This window comes from Achroia grisella, unplaced genomic scaffold (genome assembly GCF_030625045.1).
Source record: "Achroia grisella isolate CSIRO2021 unplaced genomic scaffold, CSIRO_AGI_Agris_v1 utg1496, whole genome shotgun sequence".
Classification (NCBI taxonomy): domain Eukaryota; kingdom Metazoa; phylum Arthropoda; class Insecta; order Lepidoptera; family Pyralidae; genus Achroia; species Achroia grisella.
In genome coordinates this window covers 206,298-222,951 of record NW_026712646.1, presented here as the reverse complement: position 1 = coordinate 222,951, position 16,654 = coordinate 206,298, and the positions used below count along the sequence as shown (strand labels likewise).

The 16,654-nt window shown below is 58.9% G+C and overlaps 1 protein-coding gene and 2 pseudogenes across 1 annotated transcript; 2 read left to right on the top strand and 1 right to left on the bottom strand.

The window, feature by feature from the left end:
• Positions 1 to 1,227: 1,227 nt before the first annotated feature.
• Positions 1,228 to 1,522, top strand: LOC131840860 (uncharacterized; annotated as a pseudogene).
• Positions 1,523 to 10,829: 9,307 nt separating this feature from the next.
• LOC131840872 (uncharacterized) lies at positions 10,830 to 13,329 on the bottom strand. The gene is made up of 2 exons (XM_059189062.1): positions 13,061 to 13,329; positions 10,830 to 12,723 (listed from the first exon to the last, which is right to left on the bottom strand). The coding sequence occupies exons 1-2, from the start codon at positions 13,327 to 13,329 to the stop codon at positions 10,830 to 10,832; spliced, it is 2,163 nt and encodes a 720-aa protein (XP_059045045.1).
• A 1,718-nt stretch (positions 13,330 to 15,047) lies between these two features.
• On the top strand, positions 15,048 to 16,450 carry LOC131840871 (14 kDa phosphohistidine phosphatase-like; annotated as a pseudogene).
• The last annotated feature ends 204 nt before the right edge of the window (positions 16,451 to 16,654 follow it).

The following is a 16,654-nucleotide window of genomic DNA, read 5'->3' as shown; positions in this document are numbered from 1 at the left end:
TCTTCGAGCGAATCTTGGCGGGCCGACTCGTCCAACACCTGTCTCAGGTAGGTCCCGATCTCAGCCCGAAGCAGTTCGGGTTCCGAGAGGGGCGCTCAACGATTGACGCGATCTCGCGTGTGCGCTCCCTCTCGGAAGAGGCGACGTCCCAGGGTGGGGTGTTGTTGGCGGTCTCTCTAGACATTAAGAACGCCTTCAACACCCTGCCCTTTGCGACTATTAGGGAGGCGCTGAAATACCATCGCGCGCCTCCCTACATTCGGGACGTGATCGGGGCCTATCTCGAAGACAGGTCTGTGCTATGCACGGGGCGGAACGGCGTTGTAGTGCCGAGGGACATGCAACGCGGTGTTCCACAGGGGTCGGTTCTGGGCCCGATCCTGTGGAACATCGGGTATGATTGGAACCTGCGGGGCGCCCTTATAACGGGCACTGACCTCGTGTGTTACGCGGATGACACCTTGGTCACTGCCCGGGGGCGGGACCTACGGGAGGCTACCCGCTTTGCCACGGCAAGCGTGGCGCTGGTCGTCGGCCGAATTAGAAGGCTTGGGCTCCAGGTGGCGCTGGAGAAGACCGAGGTCCTGTGTTTTCATGGGCCTCGGCGTGCGCCACCTCCGGATGCCCAGCTGGTCGTCAGTGGCCAGAGGGTGGGGTCAAGCCCTGTATTCGATACTTGGGGCTTGACCTGGACAGTCGTTGGAGCTTCCGCGCTCACTTCCGGAACCTGGTCCCTCGCCTCATGGCAGCCGCCGGCGCTCTTAGCTGGCTGCTGCCAAATGTGAGGGGCCCGGGAGAAGGTTCCCGCCGCCTATACCTCGGCGTGGTGCGGTCCATGGCCCTGTACGGGGCCCCCATCTGGGTGGGGGCCCTAGGTAGGAAAATGTGGCCTGCCTCAACAGGCCACACAGGGTCATGGCCATACGGGCCATAAGAGGCTACCGCACCATATCCGGGGAAGCGGCGGGTCTGCTGGCGGGGTCTCCTCCGTGGGACTTGGTAGCGGAGCTCCACGCGTCAGTGTATCACTGGCGCGCGGAGCGACGTTCCATGGGGGAGGCACCCGCTGGCCATGAGATTGGAGCGCGGAGGTCCGACTTTCGGCGGATCCTCAGGATCAGGTGGAGAGAAAGGCTGGCCAGTCCATCGGCCGGCCTGAGGACCGTCGAGGCTGTCCGTCCCATCCTCAAAAGGTGGATGAATAGGAGATGGCCACTGACGTACCGCATGACGCAGATACTGTCCGGGCACGGCTGCTTTGGGCGGTATCTGTGTCATGTGGCGAGGAAGGAGCCGACGACCGGCTGCCACGAATGCGGAGGTGTAGAGGACACGGCGCAACACACGCTGGAAATATGTCCAGCGTTTGAGAGTGAGCGCCGTGTCCTCACACGAATAGTGGGGTCTCTCGCTGCCGAATTTAGTTCGGAGGATGGTCAGTAGCGAGAGATCGTGGCTGGCGGTGAGCTCCTTCTGCGAGGAAGTTATCTCGCGGAAGGAGGCGGCGGAAAGGGAGCGGGAGTCAGCTCGTCCCGCTTCCCTCCGCCGCAGAAGAGCCAGGCCTAGAGGTGGGAGCGTATCCAACTCCGCCCCCCTCTATCCCCCACTGGGGCCGGGGTGACTGCCTTGAGGGAGGCAGTCCCCCCAATCCAAAGGCCCCGGAGGTGTGCGCGTGTACCCACACGCCTCCACAATGGAGTAGGGCGAAATAGGTCGCCCTAACCACTAAACGAGATGGGGCCTGCCCTACAACATCTACAGGGCGGGCCGTCGCCGTCGGAGCTGGGGTAGAATGCACTTGCGAATCCCCTGGCTCCGGCATAGGCGCTCGTAGGTACACCGTGTGGTTTTTTAGTGGGTACAAGTCCCACACACCACCTCGCCATCCCTCCGGCGGGGTGACGGTCTTTTGAAGATTTTTCCACACGTTAAAAAAAAAAAAAAAAAAAAGTTAGGTTAGGTTTGTCATTGTTGTTGTTTAGTTGTTTTTGTTTTATTGTATGCGCTGAGGTGTTTGTGGTGTGTCACCGGGAACGGCGCGGAGGTACCTCCAGTCTCGTGTGCCCCGCTCCAGGGGAAACCCTGGAGCAGTTTGTGGAGGCGCAAGCCTCCATAGTACCCGCCCGACTTAGGTCGGGCGTGACGTCCTTGCGGCCGGGGTGAGGAAGTTGGCTGGTGGTAGCAGCCCCATCCTTTTCCCGTCCCCCACGGGGGGGGACGAGGAGTGCTTGTCTCTGCCGCGGGACTTAGCGTTTTGGTCCATGTCGGACTCTATCACGCTGGCGGATGCCGACACGGTGCGGTCGGCGAGGTCGCGGCCCGTCTCGCGGGCCAGGTCGCGGGCGTCTCGGCCTTCCTCAGCGTCGTCGACGCGCTCTACGCGCTCGACGCGCTCGATGCTGGTGGAGGACGAGATGTCCGGATGTTTAGTGTCGAGCGAAGACGGGCTCGCAAAAACGACCGTGTCGAAGCGGCCGCACGCGGATGGACCGGGCCCTTCCGGGGCGGCGGGCGGGAGTGCCAAGCCGTCGAAGATCCCCTGCCCGTCGGCCGGAAACGGGGTCACCTTATTGGTGCCCCTGGGCCGTAATACGGAGAGTCCAGCAACGTCGCCGAAATCCCTGCGGCAAGAGAAACGGGGGACGACGAGATGTTCGTCCGACCCTCGGAGGTCCCTGTGGGGAAGGGGAAGGTCCCCCAAAAGATGACATGCAGCCTGTGGCCGTCTTCAGGGTGGAGGCCCAGAAAAAGCTGGTGGCTGCCCTAGAGACGGTGCGCAGGTGCGGAAACCTTAAGGGGACCGACCAAAAGCTGCTGAGGGACAACCTCGGCGCTGTGATGCGATTGGCGGAGGGCTTGGATGTTAATGCCCCCGCCAACAACGACTTCACCGCGATGGCTGTGGAGCGCCGGGATATGGAGAAGCGAATTGGGGAGCTCCATAAAGAAAATAAGGAGCTCCGACGCCAGATCCAGGCGCTCCAAACACAAATGCAGCAGCTCGCGGCGAGGACACCACAGACTCCCTCAGCTGCTTCCCAGGCACCACAGGGGCCTGCGAGGGTGAGGGCACCTGGCCCGGCCCCGGCGTCAGTGATAGACACCGAGGAACTGCGGGCGGAACTTCTGCGCTCGACCGGGTTTATGGTCGACGCCCGTTTCCAGGAGCTGAAGGAAATGATCCAAAAGGTTCATTCCCTTCAGGAGGCGTCGATCCGCCCGGTACACCGCCCGCCGCTGCAGAGCGATGGGCAGTATGAGGTTCTGTCCCGCATCCCTGGCGCAGGGGGACCGGGCTTCAGGGACGCCCCCCATTTGCGCGGGGCGCGAGGTGCTGAATTCCCGCCGCTTCCAGCGGCTCAACCGACCAGCCGGCCGACCTCCGGTAGTCAACAGCCGGGGCCGTCGGGCGCGGGGCGCGCAAACGATGGCTGGAGCACGGTGGTGAGACGGGGCGGTAAAAATCGCAACGTCCCTGAGAGGCAGACCCAGAGTACTCAAGGTACTCAGAGGAGCTCTGGGGCCCCCTCTCAGGGGAAGAAGGGCAAACCGGCCCCGCCCTCACCATCAAAATTGCGCGCACCGCGCTCGGCGGCTGTAGTTGTCTCCCTTTGTCCGGAGGCGGAAGCGGCGGGAATGACCTATTCAAAGGTCCTCAAGGAGGCGAAGGACAAGAATGACATCGCCTCCTTGGGCATAAACAGTCTGCGGTTTAAGACCGCGGCCACTGGGGCCCGGATCCTAGAGATCCCAGGGTCCCAGACGGGAGACCAGGCCGACGCGCTCGCGTCGAAGTTCCGGGACGTCTTCCCGGAAGGTACAGTCCGAATCGCCAGGCGCACCAAGACGGCCGAAATGAGGGTCATGGGCTTGGATGACGGTACCGACCGGGAGGAGGTGGCGGCCGCCGTGGCACAGCACGGCGAGTGCACGGCGGACGCCGTCAATGTCGGGGAGATTCGGCGCGGCGCGTCGGGCCTGGGCACCTGCTGGGTGCGGGCCCCATTGGCCGCGGTGAAGAAGGTCACGACGGCAGGGCGGATCCGGATCGGCTGGGTCTCGGCCGCTGTGGAACTGCTGCGGCAGAAGCCACTCCGGTGCTTCCGGTGCCTCGAAAGTGGGCACGTGCTGGCCAGGTGCTCGCACGAGGAGGACCGGAGTGGCTTGTGCTACCGGTGTGGGGTTCCCGGCCACAAAGCGGCCGGATGTTCGGCGGCCCCACACTGCGTGGTTTGCGCAGCGGCAGGTCGCCCAGCTGACCACCGGGTGGGGGCCAAAAAGTGCCCCCAGTCCCGCAACAAAAAGAAGGGATACGCACTGTCGTCGGCCCGCGGCAATGGCCGCCGGGGAGAGGCTGAGGTGATGGACACCAGTTAATAATGGCAGTCCATCGCCTCCTGCAGGGGAATCTGAACCACTGCGCGCGCGCCCAGGATCTGCTCCTGCAGAGCGCGGTGCAGTGGGGAGTTGACCTTGCAGTGGTCGCCGAACCATATCGCGTCCCACGAAGCGACCATTGGTTCGGCGACCCCTCTGGCCTGGTGGCCATTGTCGGCGCGGGCAACCCCGCGACCCCGCTCGTCAGCCGCCTATTCGGCGGAGCGGGGTACATAGGAGTGAGTTGGGGGGAAACCGTCGTTGTCGGGACATACTTCTCTCCGAACAGGACTCTCGCCGAGTTCGAGCAGTTCATGGACGGGCTGGGGGCCGCTCTGGAGCTATACTCGGCCCGTCCAATGATGGTGATGGGGGACTTCAATGCCAAATCCACGGCATGGGGCTCCCCATCACCAACTCTCGAGGCAGGGTCCTGGAAGACTGGGCGGCCGCGGCCGGCCTGGTGGTGTTGAACCGAGGGTCGGCCGCCACGTGCGTGAGACAGCAGGGGGAGTCGCATGTCGACGTATCCCTCTGCAGTCCAGCGATCGCACAGAGGGTGCGGAGCTGGCAGGTGTTGGATGAGGTGGAGACGCTATCCGATCATCGTTACATTCGGATAGACGTTCTCCCCTCACCCGTAGCTCCGCACCCCGGTCGCCAGGAGAGGAATGTCCCACAACTCCCCAGATGGGTGTTGAAACGTCTGAATAAAGACGTGCTGATGGAGGCTTCCATCGTCCAGGCCTGGGTTCCCATACCGGAGGGGCCTGTGGAGGTCGACGCAGAGGTGGGTTGGTTCGGTGAGGCTCTGTCGCACATTTGCGACGCGGCGATGCCCCGAGCCGGCCCTCGACCTCCTAGGCGTCAGGTGTACTGGTGGTCGGAGGAGATAGCGGCGTTGAGGGAGGAGTGCTCCGCCGCCCGCCGCCGGTACACCAGGCACCGCCGACTCAGGCGGGGCCGCGACGCCGACGAGGAAGCACAGCTGTACGAGCAGTACAAAGAGAGGAAGAAAGCTCTGCAGCTGTCCATCAGCAGGGCCAAGGAGACAGCCAGGGAAGAACTCCTGGAGACCCTGGACAGGGATCCATGGGGGCGTCCTTATAGGTTCGTCAGGGGCACATTACGCCCCTGGGCGCCCCCCGTGGCAGAGGGTCTCCAGCCGCAGCAGCTGGAGGGGGTGTTGGAGGAGCTGTTCCCGAGACAGCCTCCCTTCACACCCCCTCCGATGATGCCGCGTGGCAGTGATGGAGAGGCCAGCGGCGTCAGCGCTGCTGCGGTTCCCGCCATCACCGTGGAGGAGTTCGCCGCGGCCGTGGATAAACTCCGGGGCAAGAATGTCGCCCCGGGTCCGGATGGTATCCACGGCCGCGTCCTGGCCTTGGCCCTAAACACCCTAGGGGACCGACTCCGGCGCTTGTTCAATGCGTGTCTGGAGTCGGGACGGTTTCCCAATCAGTGGAAAGCGGGTAGAGTGGTCCTGCTCCGCAAAGCGGAGCACCCCGCAGGTTCGGTGGTTCCCACGGCGTTCCGCCCCATAGTGCTGTTGGACGAGATCGGCAAGCTCTTCGAGAGAATCTTGGCGGGCCGACTCGTCCAACACCTGTCTCAGGTAGGTCCCGATCTCAGCCCGAAGCAGTTCGGGTTCCGAGAGGGGCGCTCGACGATAGACGCGATCTCGCGTGTGCGCTCCCTCTCGGAAGAGGCGACGTCCCAGGGTGGGGTGTTGTTGGCGGTCTCTCTAGACATTAAGAACGCCTTCAACACCCTGCCCTTTGCGACTATTAGGAGGCGCTGCAGTACCATCGCGCGCCTCCCTACATTCGGGACGTGATCGGGGCCTACCTCGAAGACAGGTCTGTGCTCTGCACGGGGCGGAACAGCGTTGTAGTGTCGAGGGAAATGCAGCGCGGTGTTCCACAGGGATCGGTTCTGGGCCCGATCCTGTGGAACATCGGGTATGATTGGAACCTGCGGGGCGCCCTTTAACGGGCACTGACCTCGTGTGTTACGCGGATGACACCTTGGTCACTGCCCGGGGGCGGGACCTACGGGAGGCTACCCGCTTTGCCACGGCAAGCGTGGCGCTGGTCGTCGGTCGTATAAGAAGGCTTGGGCTCCAGGTGGCGCTGGAGAAGACCGAGGTCCTGTGTTTTCATGGGCCTCGGCGCGCGCCACCTCCGGATGCCCAGCTGGTCGTCAGTGGCCAGAGGGTGGGGGTCAAGCCCTGTATTCGATACTTGGGGCTTGACCTGGACAGTCGTTGGAGCTTCCGCGCTCACTTCCGGAACCTGGTCCCTCGCCTCATGGCAGCCGCCGGCGCTCTTAGCTGGCTGCTGCCAAATGTGAGGGGCCCGGGAGAAGGTTCCCGCCGCCTATACCTCGGCGTGGTGCGGTCCATGGCCCTGTACGGGGCCCCCATCTGGGTGGGGGCCCTAGGTAGGGAAAATGTGGCCTTTTTTTTTTTTTTTTTTTTTTTAACGTGTGGAAAAATCTTCAAAAGACCGTCACCCCGCCGGAGGGATGGCGAGGTGGTGTGTGGGACTTGTACCCACTAAAAAACCACACGGTGTACCTACGAGCGCCTATGCCGGAGCCAGGGGATTCGCAGGTGCATTCTACCCCAGCTCCGACGGCGACGGCCCGCCCTGTAGATGTTGTAGGGCAGGCCCCATCTCGTTTTGTGGTTAGGGCGACCTATTTCGCCCTACTCCATTGTGGAGGCGTGTGGGTACACGCGCACACCTCCGGGGCCTTTGGATTGGGGGACTGCCTCCCTCAAGGCAGTCACCCCGGCCCCAGTGGGGGATAGAGGGGGGCGGAGTTGGATACGCTCCCACCTCTAGGCCTGGCTCTTCTGCGGCGGAGGGAAGCGGGACGATCTGACTCCCGCTCCCTTTCCGCCGCCTCCTTCCGCGAGATAACTTCCTCGCAGAAGGAGCTCACCGCCAGCCACGATCTCTCGCTACTGACCATCCTCCGAACTAAATTCGGCAGCGAGAGATCGTCCCCCACTATTCGTGTGAGGACACGGCGCTCACTCTCAAACGCTGGACATATTTCCAGCGTGTGTTGCGCCGTGTCCTCTACACCTCCGCATTCGTGGCAGCCGGTCGTCGGCTCCTTCCTCGCCACATGACACAGATACCGCCCAAAGCAGCCGTGCCCGGACAGTATCTGTGTCATGCGGTACGTCAGTGGCCATCTCCTATTCATCCACCGTTTGAGGATGGGACGGACAGCCTCGATGGTCCTCAGGCCGGCCGACGGGCTCATCAACCTCGCCCGCCATTCGATCCTGAGGATCCGCCGAAAGTCGGACCTCCGCGCTTCAATCTCGTGACCAGCGGGTGCCTCCCCCATGGAACGTCGCTCCGCGCGCCAGTGATACACTGACGCGTGGAGCTCCGCTACCAAGTCCCACGGAGGAGACCCCGCCAGCAGACCCGCCGCCTCCCCGGATATGGTGCGGTAGCCTCTTATGGCCCGTATGGCCATGACCCTGTGTGGCCTGTTGAGGCAGGCCACATTTTCCCTACCTAGGGCCCCCACCCAGATGGGGGCCCCGTACAGGGCCATGGACCGCACCACGCCGAGGTATAGGCGGCGGGAACCTTCTCCCGGGCCCCTCACATTTGGCAGCAGCCAGCTAAGAGCGCCGGCGGCTGCCATAAGGCGAGGGACCAGGTTCCGGAAGTGAGCGCGGAAGCTCCAACGACTGTCCAGGTCAAGCCCCAAATACCTAATACAGGGCTTGACCCCCACCCTCTGGCCACTGACGACCAGCTGGGCATCCGGAGGTGGCGCGCGCCGAGGCCCATGAAAACACAGGACCTCGGTCTTCTCCAGCGCCACCTGGAGCCCAAGCCTTCTAATTCGGCCGACGACCAGCGCCACGCTTGCCGTGGCAAAGCGGGTAGCCTCCCGTAGGTCCCGCCCCCGGGCAGTGACCAAGGTGTCATCCGCGTAACACACGAGGTCAGTGCCCGTTAAAAGGGCGCCCCGCAGGTTCCAATCATACCCGATGTTCCACAGGATCGGGCCCAGAACCGATCCCTGTGGAACACCGCGTTGCATGTCCCTCGGCACAACAACGCCGTTCCGCCCCGTGCATAGCACAGACCTGTCCTCGAGGTAGGCCCCGATCACGTCCCGAATATAGGGAGGCGCGCGATGGTATTTCAGCGCCTCCCTAATAGTCGCAAAGGGCAGGGTGTTGAAGGCGTTCTTTATGTCCAACGAGACCGCCAACAACACCCCACCCTGGGACGTCGCCTCTTCCGAGAGGGAGCGCACACGCGAGATCGCGTCGATCGTCGAGCGCCCCTCTCGGAACCCGAACTGCTTCGGGCTGAGATCGGGACCTACCTGGGACAGGTGTTGGACGAGTCGGCCCGCCAAGATTCGCTCAAAGAGCTTGCCGATCTCGTCCAACAGCACTATGGGGCGGAACGCCGAGGGAACCACCGAACCTGCAGGGTGCTCCGCTTTGCGGAGCAGGACCACTCTACCCGCTTTCCACTTATTGGGAAACCGTCCCGACTCCAGACACGCGTTAAACAAGCGCCGGAGTCGGTCCCCTAGGGTGTTTAGGGCCAAGGCCAGGACGCGGCCGTGGATACCATCCGGACCCGGGGCGACATTCTTGCCCCGGAGTTTATCCACGGCCGCGGCGAACTCCTCCTCGGTGATGATAGGAACCGCAGCAGCGCTGACGCCGCTGGCTTCTTCATCACTGCCACGCGGCGTCATCGGAGGAGGTGTGAAGGGAGGCTGTCTCGGGAACAGCTCCTCCAACACCCCCTCCAGCTGCTGCGGCTGGAGACCCTCTGCCACGGGGGGCGCCCAGGGGCGTAGTTTGCCCCTGACGAACCTATAAGGACGCCCCCATGGATCCCTGTCCAGGGTCTCCAGGAGTTCTTCCCTGGCTGCCTCCTTGGCCCTGCTGATGGATAGCTGCAGAGCTTTCTTCCTCTCTTTGTACTGCTCGTACAGCTGTGCTTCCTCGTCGGCGTCGCGGCCCCGCCTGAGTCGGCGGTGCCTGGTGTACCGGCGGCGGGCGGCGGAGCACTCCTCCCTCAACGCCGCTATCTCCTCCGACCACCAGTACACCTGACGCCTAGGAGGTCGAGGGCCGGCTCGGGGCATCGCCGCGTCGCAAATGTGCGACAGAGCCTCACCGAACCAGCCCACCTCTGCGTCGACCTCCACAGGCCCCTCCGGTATGGGAACCCAGGCCTGGACGATGGAAGCCTCCATCAGCACGTCTTTATTCAGACGTTTCAACACCCATCTGGGGAGTTGTGGGACATTCCTCTCCTGGCGACCGGGGTGCGGAGCTACGGGTGAGGGGAGAACGTCTATCCGAATGTAACGATGATCGGATAGCGTCTCCACCTCATCCAACACCTGCCAGCTCCGCACCCTCTGTGCGATCGCTGGACTGCAGAGGGATACGTCGACATGCGACTCCCCTGCTGTCTCACGCACGTGGCGGCCGACCCTCGGTTCAACACCACCAGGCCGGCCGCGGCCGCCCAGTCTTCCAGGACCCTGCCTCGAGAGTCGGTGATGGGGGAGCCCCATGCCGTGGATTTGGCATTGAAGTCCCCCATCACCATCATTGGACGGGCCGAGTATAGCTCCATAGCGGCCCCCAGCCCGTCCATGAACTGCTCGAACTCGGCGAGAGTCCTGTTCGGAGAGAAGTATGTCCCGACAACGACGGTTTCCCCCAACTCACACCTATGTACCCCGCTCCGCCGAATAGGCGGCTGACGAGCGGGGTCGCGGGGTTGCCCGCGCCGACAATGGCCACCAGGCCAGAGGGGTCGCCGAACCAGTGGTCACTACGTGGGACACGATATGGTTCGGCGACCACTGCAAGGTCAACTCCCCACTGCGCCGCGCTCTGCAGAAGCAGATCCTGGGCGCGCGCGCAGTGGTTGAGATTCCCCTGCAGGAGGCGATGGACTGCCATTATTGACCGGTGTCCATCACCTCAGCCTCTCCCCGGCGGCCATTGCCGCGGGCCGACGACAGTGCGGATCCCCTCGCTCTCTTGGACCGGGATTGGGGGCACTTTTTGGCCCCCACCCGGTGATCGGCTGGGCGACCCGCCGCTGCGCAAACCACGCAGTGTGGAGTCGCCATGCACCCAGCCGCTTTGTGGCCGGGTTCTCCACACCGGTAGCATAAGCCACTCCGGTCCTCCTCGTGCGAGCACCTTGCCAACACGTGCCCGCTCTCGAGGCACCGATAGCACCGGAGCGGCTTCTGCCGCAGCAGTTCCGCAGCAGCGGACACCCAGCCGATCTTGATCCGGCCTGCCGTCGTGATCCGCTTGACCGCGGCTAGTGGGGCCCGCACCCAGCAGGTGCCCAGGCCTGACGCGCCTCGTCGAATTTCTCCGACCTTGACGGCGGCCGCCGCACACTCGCCCTGCTGGGCTACGGCGGCTGCCACCTCTTCCCGTCGGTACCGTCGTCCAGACCCATCATTCTCATTTCGGCCGTTTTGACGGGCCTGGAGATGCGGACGGTATCCGCCGGGAAAACCTCTTGGAATTTCGACGCAAGCGCGTCGGCCTGTTCTCCCGTCTGGGACCCTGGTATTTCCAGTATACGGGCCCCAGTAGCCGCGGTCTTAAAGCGTAAGCTTCCAATCCCCAAGGAGGCGAGGTCTATTTTGCTCTTCGCCTCCTTGAGCACATCCGTGTACGTCAGCCCGCCAGCCTCCGCCCCCGGAGCGAGGGTAACCACCACAGCCGCTGATCGCGGTGCACGCAGTTTGGACGGTGATGGCGGGGCCTGCTTGTTCTTCCTTCCCTGAGAGGCAGCCCCAGAGCTCCTCTGTGTGCTCTGGGTGCTCTGAGTCTGTCTCTCGGGGACGGTGCGGGTTTTACCGCCCCGCTTCACCACCGTGTTCCACCCTTCTTGCGCGCGTCCCACGCCCGACGGGCCCGGCTGCTGACCGTCGGAAACCGGACGGTTGGCGGGCTGACGCTTCTCCAGACGTGGGAAGTCTGCACCCCGACTTCCCTGCAGATGGGGAGCGTCCCTAAATCCTGGTCCCCCTGCGCCAGGCAGACGTGACAGAACCTCGTACTGCCCGTCGCTTTGAAGTGGCGGGCGGTACTCAGGGCGGATAGTCGGCGCCGGGGAGGACTTGTCCAGAAGGGCCCGCAACTGGATGAAGCCCTTCCTCATCTGTTCCTCCACCTGGGCCGAAATTAAACGGCCGGCCGACTCCAAGATATCCGCCCTGAATGCCTCGACATCACTCGGCGCAGGAGCCGGGACTGTGATGCTCCTCTTCGTCGGTTCCTTGGGAGCCGAGGAGGCAGCCGAAAGGGTTCGGGGTTGGGACTTAGCCAGGCGGGTAAGTTCCTCCACTTGGCGACGAAGGTCATCGTTGGCCTTGCGGAGCTTGGCCAGTTCTTCGTTGACGCTCCGCCGCTCGACCGCCCACGTGGAGAAGGTTTCATCCACAGGGACCTCGGGATCCAACCTCTCTGCCATGAGGAAGATATCTCCTATATTTTTCTTTAGGAGGCCCACCTCAGCACCTTTTATGTTGCGGCACTTTTGCACGGTGTGCAGGATTGACCGCAGTTTGTCTCCCATCTCCTCCCTGAAGACGGCGAGCGAGTCCATCTCACCCTTAGAGGGCTCCACCCTCTTCGCTGAAGAGACCTCCTTGGGGCGGACAAACACCACGCCGCCATCAGGGAGGATCCCGGTCCGTCGGCTTTCCTGCTGGGACACCGGCAATGTCGCAGGAGCCTTCTCTCTCTCCGTATTTGAGGGAGGCTTTCCGCCCCGGGACGAGGAGCAGGGTATTTTAGATGGTTGGGTACCACTACCCATCGCCCCGGAGGGACCCGCCCCATCTGTGTGTGGCCGCTTAGCAACGGCCGTCCTCGTGAGCCCGTCATCACGGGACACCAAACATCCGGACAACTCGTCCTCCACCAACATAGATCGCGTCGAGCGCGTCGAGCGCGTCGACGACGCCGATGACGGACGAGATGCCCGTGACCTGGGCCGCGAGACGGGCCGCGACCTCACCGGTTGGTCCTCCATCTCCAAATCCGCCTCAGTTACTGAGTCTGACATGGACCAGAACTCAGCAGACCAAGGGGATGGAAACTCCTCATTACCCCCCCGGGGAACGGGAGAAAGTAGGTTTGGTGCCTGCTGGAACTCAGCCTGCAACCAACAGATGACCACTCCCAACCTAAGTTGGGAGGGTGTTTGGGAGGCTAGCGCCTCAAAAACTACTCCGGGGTTTCCCCCGGAGCGGACACACTGGGCAAGGGTGACCCCCTGTACAGTGCAGCCGCTCCCGGTGAAATCACCACAAACACCTCAGCACAACACAAGATAGAAAAAAATACTTAACCTAACTAACCTAACTATGTACAAAACCTAACCTTTTTTTTTTTTTTAACGTGTGGAAAAATCTTCAAAAGACCGTCACCCCGCCGGAGGGATGGCGAGGTGGTGTGTGGGACTCGTACCGCACTAAAAAACCACACGGTATACCTCGAGGTGCCGTGGGCCGAAGTCCGGGGTTCGCACTTGGCATTCAACCCAGACTTCGGCGGCTTGGCCTGTCCTGTAGATGTTGTAGGACAGGCCCCCTCTCTCTGGTTAGGGTGCTATGACTTGCACCCTACCATCTCGTGGAGGCGCGTGGGTACACGCGCACGCCTCCTGGGGCCTGATTGTGGGGTGATGCCTCCCTCAAGGCATGCACCCCGGCCCCCGTGGGGGGTAGGCTCGGGACGGAGTTGGGTGCGTCCCGACGCCTACGCCTGGTCCTCCGGCGGCGGATCATTGGAGCCGAGAGATCATACTCCCGGTCCCTCTCCGCCGCCTCCTTCTGCGAAATAACTTCTTCGCAGAAGGTGAGTACGGCCAGCCACGACCCCTCGCTCCTAACCATTGCCCGAACTAAATTCGGCAGCGAGAGGTCGACCCAAACCTAACCTAACCTAACTATATATAACATAATAAAAGAAAAGGATAAAAAAGAAGGAAAGAAAACACGAAAGAAACAAACAAATAAACACGAAAGGGTTGCGCTTAAAAACCAATCCGAAAAACCTCCCAAAAAATGTGGTCAAGTTGTGCCTTAACCAAATATACTGGTCCCTCAGTGAGGGAACTTTTCTAGACCAGGGAAAATGTGGCCTGCCTCAACAGGCCACACAGGGTCATGGCCATACGGGCCATAAGAGGCTACCGCACCATATCCGGGGAAGCGGCGGGTCTGCTGGCGGGGTCTCCTCCGTGGGACTTGGTAGCGGAGCTCCACGCGTCAGTGTATCACTGGCGCGCGGAGCGACGTTCCATGGGGGAGGCACCCGCTGGCCATGAGATTGGAGCGCGGAGGTCCGACTTTCGGCGGATCCTGAGGATCAGGTGGAGAGAAAGGCTGGCCAGTCCATCGGCCGGCCTGAGGACCGTCGAGGCTGTCCGTCCCATCCTCAAAAGGTGGATGAATAGGAGATGGCCACTGACGTACCGCATGACGCAGATACTGTCCGGGCACGGCTGCTTTGGGCGGTATCTGTGTCATGTGGCGAGGAAGGAGCCGACGACCGGCTGCCACGAATGCGGAGGTGTAGAGGACACGGCGCAACACACGCTGGAAATATGTCCAGCGTTTGAGAGTGAGCGCCGTGTCCTCACACGAATAGTGGGAGACGATCTCTCGCTGCCGAATTTAGTTCGGAGGATGGTCAGTAGCGAGAGATCGTGGCTGGCGGTGAGCTCCTTCTGCGAGAAAGTTATCTCGCGGAAGGAGGCGGCGGAAAGGGAGCAGGAGTGGACTCGTCCCGCTTCCCTCCGCCGCAGAAGAGCCAGGCCTAGAGGTGGGAGCGTATCCAACTCCGTCCCCCTCTATCCCCCACTGGGGCCGGGGTGACTGCCTTGAGGGAGGCAGTCCCCCCAATCCAAAGGCCCCGGAGGTGTGCGCGTGTACCCACACGCCTCCACAATGGAGTAGGGCGAAATAGGTCGCCCTAACCACAAAACGAGATGGGGCCTGCCCTACAACATCTACAGGGCGGGCCGTCGCCGTCGGAGCTGGGGTAGAATGCACTTGCGAATCCCCTGGCTCCGGCATAGGCGCTCGTAGGTACACCGTGTGGTTTTTTAGTGGGTACAAGTCCCACACACCACCTCGCCATCCCTCCGGCGGGGTGACGGTCTTTTGAAGATTTTTCCACACGTTAAAAAAAAAAAAAAAAAAAGAGTTTAATGATCACACAAAAGAAAACTGGGGCTATGGTACTAATACACTCAGAATGATGAACCTGTCCCCCTCAAAATCAATGAGGTACGCAACCCCCCCAAACGGGATTCCACCACAGCAGTAAGGGTATCCCCCCACTCCTCCCCATACATGGAGTCATAACCCTCCCACAACTATCAAATTCAATTTTTTCTCCATCGCTACAAAATTTTGATTAATGGAAAATCTCCCATGTGATATCCGTGATTGACGCAGTTATTGTTATTACACTGACATTTACTGTATTCGATACACAGAGTAGTTTACTACTTTTCGCATGCATTCCTCTGCTACTGAAGATTAGGCTGTATGGTCTCGTACCTTTGCCTATCCACTTGTGGATAAAATATACCACTACTACTACTATGCATTCCTCTGGTATACGTACTTTACTCTTTGATGTATTGATTGATTTTACTTTTAAAGAATACTTGCATATAAAGATGTGCTAACTCGTAATAAACAGGATTCGAGTTAACTCGAGTTAAAATTCAGGTAACTCGAGTTGACTCGTTAAGTTTTTTTTTATTTATTCGAACAATTCTAATGTTTTTGGGCACAGCTAGCCTTGAAAGCTTCACCGTACTTTAGGGGCGAGTAGAAATGGAACTTTAATGACTTATGGAATGCATAATCATTTTATTGATATCATAATCGGACGAATATGCGAAAAAAAATTATAACTACCTCAAATCAATATTTAAATATTTGTGACGAAAGAAAATTGTATGATACGAAATGATCGGAAAATATCATGTCATTCTCAGTTCGATGACAGAATCGTGCTCTGGCTCTTTCACTTGATTCATTAATTTACCAGTTGAATTATTCCAACTCGAGTTGGCAGAATTCAACTCGAGTTAACTTGAGTTGACACATCACTAAGTTGCATGTATCAAATAAAATCAATACTTGCAGGGTGGTGCAAGCAAGTCGTATAGAAATTATTGTACAGTAAATATATGTTTGTTAGTGTATTAACTTAATCTCAAAGTATCAATTGGTTATTCATTTGCAGGTTTAATTTCGCTACAAACCATCAAAACAATGGCATCATCTTCATTGGCGGATGTGCCTACAGTAGATATAGATCCATCTGGGGTATTTAAATATATGCTGATTAAATTATATGATAGAAAACAAAGTGAAGAAAACTTTGTATACATTGTTCGCGGTTACTGCAGATGCATTTACCATTCAGACGTATATGTGGAGGTATGTATATAAACTTCATTTGTTTCTCTACATTTGTCTCCTTTTTTTTTCAACTCGAATTTTAAAAATATTGTTATCCGAAATACATCGTTATTATAATACTTATTAGCAAAATATAGTCACATGCTGTTAGATAGTGGGTGAAATCTTCCACTTGCCAAAACTACTTAGCAAACAAGTTGACAATGGCAGCAGAAATATGTAATAAGGAGGTACTGCACACTAACAACTTTGTGGAGACCTTTGTAAATATAATAGAAAGAAACTTAATATAAACTCATTTGAATTGTCATAGAACATATATTTTTATATAATTTCATTACTACTTTGACATGTATAATTATTGTTTTTATTTTTAGGTACAAGAAAAACTGCATCCATTAGATTGTGACATAGTGGGTGGGGTAGTATATCACATGAACCGAGTTCAAAGAAGATTCGCATCTATGGTCATGCACACGGCTATGGCAAAGCAGACCATGAAATAACAGCCAAACTTATCAAAGCTGCATTCCCTAACTATAAAATCACAATTAGTGATAAAGCATATTAAATGCAGTCATATTGTAAAATGTTATTAAATTTAATGTTTTAGCTTTTATTGTTCTATTTAATGTAAATGACATACATCCATGAGGGATATATGTCATTTATTATAAATGTGCAGTTAATAGAATTCTTAGATGTAACTTCACTGTTATGAGTAACATGTATACTATAACAGCCAATAAATATATCATTTGAATTTAAAATTCAT

What these genes read in the sequence shown, in the direction of transcription:
- LOC131840872 (XM_059189062.1), bottom strand. Translation starts at nt 13,329, where the DNA reads ATGGTTAGGAGCGAGGGGTCGTGGCTGGCCGTACTCACCTTCTGCGAA. An exon ending in CCACGCGCCTCCACGAGATG is followed by an intron (nt 12,724 to 13,060) that starts GTAGGGTGCAAG and finishes TTTCACCGGGAG; the next exon opens with CGGCTGCACTGTACAGGGGG.